The sequence below is a fragment of the Pelophylax lessonae genome, assembly GCF_965119305.1.
Source record: "Pelophylax lessonae genome assembly, chromosome: 9".
Classification (NCBI taxonomy): domain Eukaryota; kingdom Metazoa; phylum Chordata; class Amphibia; order Anura; family Ranidae; genus Pelophylax; species Pelophylax lessonae.
This window is the reverse complement of record NC_138776.1, coordinates 238844537-238855866: the sequence shown is the minus strand read 5'-3', so window position 1 is coordinate 238855866 and position 11330 is coordinate 238844537. Positions and strand designations below refer to the sequence as shown.

Genomic DNA, 11330 nt, shown 5'->3' with positions numbered 1-11330 from the left:
TCAAGCATTTACCATAGATGTATTTCACCCATGTATTTAGCTGGAGTTCAGCTTTAAAGTTAAATCATCTGGACCTGCTGCTTTGACCACAATTGCATTATTTCCTGGACAGCAATATCAGTTCTATGAGTGGTTTTACTTGTTGCTGGGAGTAGAGTGCAGGATATTATAAGTGGCTTCTTTTCAATGTGCTTCCTGGAGATTCCTCTTCTATCCCTCATCAGTATAAATTCACCTCTACAGAGAGGAAACAAAACATTGATATTTATTATTATAACAATTATGTCTCAGCTCCATTTCCTTACAGGTCTAAACTCTGCAAAGTGCTTCATTTTCGGACTGCACCCAAAATCAACACATAATGTAAAATTAAATCAGCAAATATGTGCCAATTATACCTTCTCTGCCTCTTCGGGGTCACCGTGCACCGCACAGCCCTCCCACATAAAGTCTATTGGCTGGTATGTGCATATCCCTGATGATGTCATCTATGACGAAACACGTTGGGAGGAGCCTAACCACATGACACTGGTGTTGCATGCCACTGGAGGTTGGCCATGTTTTTGGTTTGAAACAAGTCTACACCACTACTTTGTTGTTTTTTATGCTCATTTTGTAGGAGAAAGTGTGAGTATCCTGTGTGCAGGTTTTATTGGCTTAATTAATAATTTTTAAAGATGTCTGCGCAATGATCGCTCTTTCATTTCTCCACTTATATCTTTGGAATCTGTTTATGCGGCTCATGAGACCGGACCCATTGACCAAGTGACTGATACATGCTTATTCTGAATGCTGCATAACCCAGTAATATCTGGTAAGAGGCTGCATGTTTAGTTCCCCTGGTGGTGGATTGACTCCCTTTCACAGTGACTGTGTTTATTTCACTGGAGGACTGTCTGGAATACATTTTGAGCACTGCTGTTTATTTTAATTCATGTGCATACATAGTACATTTTCTATTCATTCCTATTGATTGATGAGCTTTAATTTCCCGTAGGAATGAATAGGAAATTTACTGCACATATGTGGACTTGCTAGGCGAGGTTCCACAAGGACTGGGATTATAAATAAGGGAACGTCTCGGACTTTACTCCATATATGAACATAGGTCAATCTCAGCTGCTGTTCTGCTGCACCCCGGGAAGGGGGGGCCCATCAGGAAGGCTGTATGGGGCCCTATGATTTCTAACAGCAGCCCTGCCCATACATCGAAGTACTGGGTACCTCACAGAGCTCTGACAGGTGAACAGGGCAGATTCGGGGAGAGATGATCAAGGTAACTGTTTACTTAGTTCAATTTACTTTAGGGTATTTGTGCATGGTACTGATGTTTCAACATCAAATATTCCTGGCATACAAAACGCGGGGATGGGCTGCATAGCATATTTGCGCATACACATGCACATGGGCATCCGCAAGTAGGGGCAAGGGGGGGTAAATGCCCCCCCTACCCCTGGAATCTCAACTTCCCCTTTAAAGTGGTTGTTAAGCCACTTTATACCATCCTGTCTGGTCTGTTTAATAATCCTGTGTGCCCCTGTGTATGGGTTTAAAAAAAATAAGGGGTTCTTTATCAGTTTTCACAGTGCCGCTCACGTGACCCGTCGGCTGTCTCTTCTCTCCGTCTGACAGGTGCCTGCAGTGATTTCTCGCTGTCATCAGTGGGGGAGGGGAGGAGAAGGGGAGGGAGAGAGGAGGAGAGGCAGCGGGTCATGTGAGCGGCGAATGGCGCTCTGAAAACTTGTAAAGAATGGCTTATTTTTATAAAACACAGACACAGGGGCACACAGGATTATTAAACAGACTGTAGACAGGATATGAAACTTTAAATGAAACTACAGCAGGAGGGGAGGAGGCACTGACACAGGAGCAGACAGGGAGGGGGAGAGAGGACAGAGTAGGACAGGAGGGCTGCGTATGATGGAGGCAGGTAGACTGACCACAGACAGAGGGGTGGCTGTGGACGTGGTATACTTGGATTTTGCAAAAGCTCCAAAAATGGCTTATTTTTATAAAACACAGACACAGGGGCACACAGGATTATTAAACAGACTGTAGACAGGATATGAAACTTTAAATGAAACTACAGCAGGAGGGGAGGAGGCACTGACACAGGAGCAGACAGGGAGGGGGAGAGAGGACAGAGTAGGACAGGAGGGCTGCGTATGATGGAGGCAGGTAGACTGACCACAGACAGAGGGGTGGCTGTGGACGTGGTATACTTGGATTTTGCAAAAGCGTTTGACACAGTTCCCCACACACGGCTAATGTGTAAGGTAAAGTCTACTGGCTTGGAAAGATTGGTTTGTAAATGGATATAAAATTGGCTAAAAGATAGAATTCAGAGAGTAGTGGTTAATGATTCTTACTCTGAATGGTCTAAGGTTATCAGTGGTGTACCCCAAGGTTCAGTGTTGGGACCCTTACTTTTTAATATCTTTATAAATGATATAGGGTCTGGAATTAAAAGTACCATTTCAGTCTTTGCAGATGACACCAAGCTTTGCAGTGGAATAACTTCCTTACAGGATGTCCCCAACTTACAAGCTGACCTTAATGCACTGTTTCATTGGGCAACTATGTGGCAAATGAGGTTTAATGTTGATAAATGTAAAGTTATGCACTTGGGGGCTAAGAATATGCATGCATCATACATACTAGGGGGAGTAGAACTGGGAGAATCCATAGTGGAGAAGGATCTGGGTGTTCTGGTAGATCATAACCTAATAATAGCATGCAATGCCAAGCTGCGGTTTCCAAAGCAAGCAAAGTCCTTTCTTGTATTAACAGAGGTATGGACTCCAGAGAGAGATATCATTTTGCCCCTGTACAAATCATTAGTAAGACCTCATCTGTAATATGCAGTTCAGTTTTGGGCACCAGTTCTTAAAAAGGATACTGGGGAACTGGAGAAAGTGCAGAGAAGGGCAACCAAACTGATAACCATGATAAGGCACGGAGGACCTCGGTATGAGAAAAGATTAGAGGAACTGAATTTATTCTCTCTTGAGAAGAGGAGATTAAGGGAGGATATGATCAACATGTATAAATACATAAGGTTTAGTTTAGTCCATTTAGTTAACTTGGTGTTGAGTTGTTCACTTTAAGGTCAACACAGAGGACAAGGGAGCACTCTTTACGTCTAGAGGAAAACAGATTTTGTCTCCAAATACAGAAAGGTTTCTTCACCGTAAGAGCTGTGAAAATGTGGAATAGACTCCCTCCAGAGGTGATTCTGGCCAGCTCACTGGATTGCTTTAAAAAAGGCCTGGATTCTTTCCTAGGTGTACATAAAATAAATGGGTACTAAATTTTTTTTTTTAGGTAAAGTTGATCCAGGGAATATCCGATTGCCTCTCGGGGGATCAGGAAGGAATTTTCTTCCCCTGCTGTAGCAAATTTGATCATGCTTTGCTGGGGTTTTTTTTTTTTTTTGCCTTCCTCTGGATCAACTGCGGGTATAGGATTGTGTATATGGGATTGTATGGTTGGGTTTTCAATACTTTTTTTTTTTTTTTTTGGTTGAACCAGATGGACTTGTGTCTTTTTTCAACGTGACTAACTATGTAACTATGTGTCAGGGCTCAGCAGCCATGGTATACCGTGGTCAGTTTACAGAGGGGAGGACATAGCCAGGCAGGATCAGCCAGGTATTTTAGGTGATAGAAGGGGCCAAATTACACAGCACAAGCACTGTGCTGTATAACATGCTTTAAGAGAACAGGATCATTTTTTTTTTTTTTTTTTTTTAGGTTAACAAATGCCATTTGCCCTTTATAAATAAATACTCAAAATAAGTATAATGACTAAGCCCTTCCCCTTCATGACATTGGTGAAAAGGGGCGGAGCATGGGTGACCCTTCAAAATGATGCCCCCCCTGAAAAAAGTTCTGCGGACGCCCATGCACATGCATAAAAATTATTTTAGCTTTCTTTAAATCAAAGGAGTGTTGCATATTTGCATGTATACATGTGTAAAAATACTGACCAGCAATGCAGATTTTGTCATTTTTTGTTTTACTGATTTATACGCAGTGCACTTTTATGTGCCTGTGTGTACAGGCCTATTAAAAACAATGGGCTGCATTTAGATCAGTAAAAAAAATACCTGAATGCCTACAAAAGTGTAGTTTTAAGGCTTCTTTTTGCAAGAGGCTTTAAAGTAGCTGCATCCTATAAACGCATTTAGTTGTAAGTGTTTTAATTTACCAACAAGCTGTATCCAGTGGTTTTGAGCACTTTGTCAGACACTGATGTCATGAAGCAAGAGATGGCCAGTCCAAGCAGAGAGAAGATTATTATTATAATGTTCGTTGATACCCTCAGTCTCTGTCAACAAAACAGACAAGCATTAAATGGATATTAAAAAGAACAAAAGAAGATAAATCTTAATAAATATTTAAAAGGAAATAGTAGCAGAAAAGGGAAATAGCCAAAAAAAAAAAAAAAAAGGCCAAGGGAAATGAAATGGCTGAAGAAGGCATCCTGGCAAAAAAAGGTGGGATGGTAAAATCTTCTGTATAGAATAAAGCTGGCCATACATTATACAATTTTCTTGTTCAATTTTCTTTTGATTTACCTTCAACTATGTAGTACAAGGGCCAGATTGATTGCATAAAAAATTGAAAGTGTTTAGGTGTGACCTCATATTATATGGTTTTGGTAAATCCAAAGGAAAGTTGTAGAAGAAAAATGCATAACGTATGGCCAGCCTAAAGCCCCGTACACACGCACCGATTGTCGGCCGAACGATCGGCCATCTTTTGTCCAGTGTTGTTTGTTGGTTGAAACGTGCTCTAGACTTGCACTGGACTTTTGTTGGCCAACAAAAACCAACTTCAGAAGTGATGTCATGTGATGGTTGACTTTCCGTGTGTTTTTTCTTCTCTGAGCATGCCCAGTCTTGCTCATCTGACTGTTGTCGGCCGAAATCTGTACTGACTGACGAACAATCGGCCGTTCTGGTAATGGCCAACAAAAATTTTATAGCATGCACACCAGATTTTGTTCGGGCCGAAACGTCGCAGTCGGTTGTCGGAATCATCATACTAACAAGCCGACAATCGGCCGATTGGATGTTGGCCGAATATTTATGGCCGACAATCGGTACGTGTGTACGGGGCTTATGGCCTCTCTCACAAGAGTAGACCTATCAGGTCCACCTGTTCGTTTTTCACGTGGACTGGATCAAACCACCCAATGTTCTCTATGGAGAGGTGCCTGTATCCGATCCGATCCACCAAAATCAAACGAATGGGGATCCATTCCCCATCCGTCTAGCAGACCACGTCTTTTTCCATCTGACCGCCCCATAGAGAACAGCGGGCTGTGTCCGTGTCTGCTCTGCATAGCAGACATGGTCCTGTCATCCGCCTGCTCAGCTGGGATCAGAGGACAGATCCCCCGCTGAGCAGGCAGATCTGCTTCATGGAGTTCGCTCCATGTGAAAGAGGCCTTATGCCTCGTACACAGGGTCAGATAATCGTACGAAAAAACTCGCTTTCGACCTGGTTGCACGATAATCTGATCGTTAGTACACAGCTTTCGACAGCCGATCACAACAGTTCGTCCAACAAAATCCGAAGGGACAAATAGGAAAACTTCAGTCGTACGATAGCCCCGCGAACGACAATCGTGTAATTAGTACACTATGCGTCCGCTAAAAATCGTTCGACAAACACGGCGCATGATCGGAAATAGCGAAAAATAACTATAAGCCAGGTTATTATATGTGACATCACTTTCCAAGACGTGGCTACGCATTCTGGTTGCTTTCACACAATCGTACGACAGAAATCATATGGTTAGTACACATGGTTGCATTCGACATTTTGTAGCATGCTACTTTACTCGAACGATATGTCGTACGATTATCTGACCGTGTGTACGAGGCATAAGTCCAACCAAAAGATTGGGATAAAAATTTGGAGGCACACAGGACTTTCATGGTACCGTAAGGACAATTAACACATTTTAATAAAAAATAGATCATTTATTAAATACATCATTAAAAATACACATACTCACAAAACAATCTACACAGATTTAAAAGAACAAATAATATATTAGGCAGTTTTGCTAATATATCACATTCAGCAAGGTATACAGCTTGGTGTAGGATAAGACAACGACCCCAAGGCTTCCCCTTCTCTAGGAGAGCCAATCAGGGGAAGGAGTCAAAAACACTTGACATGTTTCGCGGGAGTACCGCTTCTTCAGGAGTATACCCAAATCAAGCTGTATCATCTGTTAAGAAGAAAAAAAAACACTTTTTTTGTATTCATTTATTATTAGCTAATATAGAAGTTGAAGTGCGAGCGAAAATCACCAATAATAGACATAATAAATATACATATAATCCATCACAGAGGACATAGAAAGTGAAGTGTGAATGGAGAAGGGGCTCACTAGGCCCTGATCTAGTTGATTTCTCTAGGCACCCCAAGCGAGAAAAAGAGAGAGGGACACTATGGTAGACTCACCCAAGGAACCTCAGATGGACAAGGCTGGCCAATATACAGTCTATTAGTCCAACCATAGTTAATATTCCAATCACAGGTGGTATCCTCTGTCTTCCTATTTGTCTTGGGAACGTCGGATGTGAGATCTAACGGTCTTGTGTAATGGGGCTGTTGGGAAAGTTTCATTCAACCAGCAGCTGCAGGCAATCAGCTGCAGAGCTGATTCTATCAGCAGAGGAGTCCCTACTGTCAGAATGCAATACCATAGTAGGGAGGATTCCTCCATCCACCTCGCCTGTGTCAATTGGGAAATCTGTTTGTTTTTACTTCGATAAGCCTTTTGGCTGATGATTTAAAAAAAAAAGGAATCGTCTTTGGCCAGCCTAACACTACCTTCTCCCCAGGCTGAGAATGCTGCTGTCCAAAGGTGTAAGCTTTACTATTTCATCAAGAATCCTTCATAATCCTTCCACTTTATAAAACTCTGGTCCGACCGCATCTGGAGTATTCCGTCCAGTTCTGGTCGCCAGTCCTCAGGAGGGATGTGTTGGAGCTGGAGAGAGTCCAGAGAAGGGCAACTAAACTAATTAGGGGATTGGAGGACCTTGACTATGAAGAGCGTCTACAATCGCTCGATTTATTCTCCCTGGAGAAGAGACGTCTGAGGGGGGACATGATAGCAATTTATAAATATCTTAATGGGGATCCCAGCTTAGAAAAAAAGCTGTTCATTCGAAGGGATTGCATGAGGACTCGAGGGCATACAATGCGATTAGAGGAGAAGCGTTTTAACCTCAGGCAACGCGGGGGGTTCTTTACTGTTAGGGCAACAAGATTGTGGAATTCTCTACCACAAGAGGTGGTTTCTGCGGGTAGTATGGTGGCTTTCAAAAGACTCTTAGACTTACATCTCAAGGATCAGAACATTCAGGGGTATGGGAGATGATTACAGCCACACATGCCTACACAGGTTGAACTGGATGGACTATTGTCTTTATTCAACCTCACCTACTATGTAACTATGTAACTATGTAAGAATGCAGACACTCTGAGACCAGAAGTGTGTTACTGGTTGGATTACCGGATGAAATAAAGAAAAGAAGGCTAAAAGGAAAAAAAAGAAAAGGAATGGAGCCACCACATTTAAGAATTGGTAAACTACAATATATTACATGTTTGTTTTTGGGTTTAGCCTAGGTCCACACATATGCAGTGTGGGAAACGCAGCAATACCTGTGTGCTACCGTCACTGCATTGCAATGGCACTATGTTTGCAATCTGCTGCGGGTGTCAACACAGGGTTAACAACACTCCAAACACAGAGCGGTTTGCCTGCACCCGATCACATGTATGTCAACCGGTTGCGATGCAGCTTCAAAAGAACTACCTGTACTTCTATGGTGCGATGCAGTGCGATTTGAGCCCATAAAATAAATGGGCTCAAATTGCACTGCACTGAATCGTATGTGAATGCGGTGCGGTTCCTGTGCCCTTTACATGTGGGTTGTAGTGTGAACTGGGGCTAAATGCTGCTTTAATTCCTAAATGTCCACCAGATACTAAGTGGAGCTTTTTAGTAGAGATCGACCGATTATCGGCAAAGCCGATATATCGAGGGCCGATCTGCACTTTCCCCCGATATATCGGAATTGGTCCCTGAGGTTACCGATATTGCCGATATTTCGGGAAAGTGCTTGTACCGGAGTGATGTCTGCAGCTAGAGGCATCACCCCGGTACCGGCGTCCATAGCGATGGTTGGCTGTATTGTAATGACAACGGATGCGGCTGTTACAGGAGATTAATAGGGAGCTGGGCTTCTGTTGGTGCCTTAGTTCCCAGTACTGAGACAGTCTCCAGGACCTTGCCCCAGCTCAACAGGCCAGGGTCCATCGTGAGCTCTTTCCAAGAAAGGACATTTGTGATTCAAGCACTGGACTGGAGTTCCACCAACCATGATTCTACTGGTCAGGCAAATAGGATGATGCAAAGACAGTCCAACTAAGCCAGAATGTTGAATTATAACAGTCTGGAGTGAAACTGGGTGTGTACTGTGTAGTACTGGCTTAAAAGGAGGCTATCACCAAGCCAAAGGCCCTCATGTAAAAGCAAATGGTGGGGCATTTCCTGGACAGTAAGGTTAGAACTCGGGAGTGAAGAGTCAAGAACTTATCCATAGGGATGAAAACCTTGGACTGGGCTGTGTCTACAATTAGGCCCACATACTCCCAAGAGTAGGCTAGTTCTACCTCTGACTTCTTGAGCTTCATGATCCATCCAAACCTTTGAAAAGTCTATACTGCCCAATGCACATTGGCTAACAAGTCCTAGACTGTCATTTACCTGACTGGAGGCTGAGGTGACGAGAGGGCTCCCCTTTGCAGCTGAGTGCAGAGTACCCCTGAAGGTGGTGACAGAGGGTGCTAAGCCCAAAGATGCATGGGTTGCCTGCAGGTGAAGATGCCCGATGAAACCAGATGCGAGGACACCCACAGGTAGAGAAGGTGGTCACAGCCAATAGTTCTCTGGAGGTGCTGGCGGATCTTGACAGAGGAGTAAGCAGGAGCAAGGTTAGAAGCCAGGCCGGGGGTCAAACACAGCAAGTCAGTCAGGAGCAGAGGCAAGTAGATCAACCAGGGTCAAACACAGGATATCAATCTGGAATAGACAGGAGCAGGTCCGAGAAGCAAGCCGGGTTCAGAGCCAGGAGAGAAGCCAGAGCAGGTCAGGACAAAGCCGAGTCGGTGACTGGTAATCAAACAGAAGCACAAGGCACAGGAACACAGGATACAAAGCTGAAGATAATGCAGCAATTTATGCTAGCCACTGGTGTCCTTATATAGGCCAGTGAACACTGGCAATTAGCATGCTTTGCGTATGCCAATGCGCCATTGCGTGCCTTTGGCTAATGCGCATGCGCAAATTAGCGCGACCATATTGGGCATTGGCATATTTGCCAGTACTTCTTGGATTTCTTCCCTGACATAGACCAGTGATGGGGAACTCTGGCACCCCAGAACATTTCCCATGATGCTCAACTATGCTGCAGAGTGCATGAGCATCATGGCAAATGTAGTTCCAAAACATCTGGGGTGCTTTGGAAGGTTCACCATCACTGTCCTAGACAAACTGTTCCTTCAGGAGGAGATCATCCAGGTATCCCATGATAGGGATACCCTGAGAGCATAGCAGAGCTAGGACAGGAGTTAACACCTTGGTGAAGATTTGAGGTGCTGTAGACAGGCCGAACAAATTAACCATGAACTGGAAATGTGTTTCTACAGCAAAATGCAAGTTGCGTTGACGCAGAGGAAAAATAGGGGGGAGTGCAACAAGACTTTATGAAGAGCTTCCAACTGTTTATCTATAGGAACCTTCGAACACCGGGACATCCTCAACAGAACCATAAGGGTTTTGTTAAGACAGGAAATGGCTTGGTCTACAACAGCGATGGCCACTTCTTCAAGAACCCCTCCTCAATAGGGTACTACAAAGCAAAGAGTTTTGGTGAGACACAGATCTTTTAGGAGCGGGTAAGTCACCATACAAGACAGATTCTAAAAACGAATGTACAGGTCATTTCTTAAAAACCCAGACTGGCGAGTTTGATGTAGGCTTCTCCAGGGCAAGATATGTGCTGCATCAATAAAGCTGGCCATACATTTTTACATTTTCTTTTTCAATTTCCTTTTGATTTACCTTCAACTATGTAGTTCAAGGGCCTGCCTGATTGCAAACAAATTGAAATTGTTTTGGTTTGACCTTATACTATATGGTTTTGCTGAATCTAAAGGAAATTGTACAATAAATATGTATAATGTATGGACAACTTAAGGGCAGTGATAGAATCCTGTCCTTTTTGATATACTACACTCATTTCAGCGGACTGGGTATCTTCCTTGAGCAGTGTCCTCAGAGCCCTCCTCCTCCGATGAAGGGAGCAGCTGCAAGAAGAAAATTAGAAATGGCCTCTGAAGGAGAGACAGTAGAAGGCTCACTTGAGGCCCCTATGATCTAAGGCAGGGATCCTCAAACTACGGCCCTCGAGCTGTTGCAGAACTACACATCCCATGAGACATTGTAAAACTCTGACATTCACAGACATGACTAGGCATGATGGGAATTGTAGTTCCTGAACAACTGGAGGGCCATAGTTTGAAGACCCCTGATCTATGGCATATACAATAACAGGGCAGAGAGCCGTCCCATAAAATCAGACATGGGCTGAGAATTTCTCTTTCTGGATAGACAGGAGGAAGGGGGAGAGCCAGAGGGAGCTTGGAAGGCTTCTGAGGATGGCAGTGACTCAGACTGGGGGCAATGGTTAGGCTTATCAGGTTCATGACCATTGGGGGAGATTCTGCAGACCCCTCTTAGCTATTAGCCAAGCGTGAGCTGGTAAGGTTTCCTAAGCCACTCCTCATGCGCATATGATCTGCCAAAGGATTACTCATGATAAATAAATAAACCATAAATGTTACACTGACAATCAGTGGACCATTTTTTTAACCCCTTTCCACTGACGTAATGCAAATATGCGGCCTCGGCTTCAATGGTTTGTACCGGGTGATGTCTGCAGCTAGAGGCCCGGTACCGTTTTTTAGAGCCGACAGTCAGTTTTCTTGTAATACCAACCGATGCAGCTAAACAGCCGCTCTGTTGTTATTACAAGGAACAGAAGGGGTCATCCCCACACTTCCCCCCCCCCCCCGTCTTCCACGGCTCGCCTGGGTCTCCTGGTCTCCCGTCCCATCGGGAGACCTGAGTGTCCAGCAGGCACATCCACTGGTTGGCTGAAGACCCGAACAAAGCCAAATTCAGCTTTGATTGGGCCACTAATGTAGAAACCCGGAAGCGATGTCATGACATCA

The 11330-nt window shown here is 44.1% G+C and overlaps 1 protein-coding gene across 1 annotated transcript in view; it reads right to left on the bottom strand.

Annotated features, from left to right (window-relative positions):
• The window catches only part of LOC309562580 (uncharacterized protein), a 76416-nt gene continuing 65086 nt past the window's right edge, over positions 1 to 11330 (bottom strand). The window contains exons 6-7 of the mRNA XM_082266829.1: positions 4210 to 4329; positions 1 to 237 (exon numbers count right to left, since the gene is read on the bottom strand). Of these exons, the coding sequence (XP_082122955.1) occupies positions 232 to 237; positions 4210 to 4329 (126 nt within the window). The 3' untranslated portion in view covers positions 1 to 231. The remainder of the gene's footprint in view (positions 238 to 4209; positions 4330 to 11330) is intronic.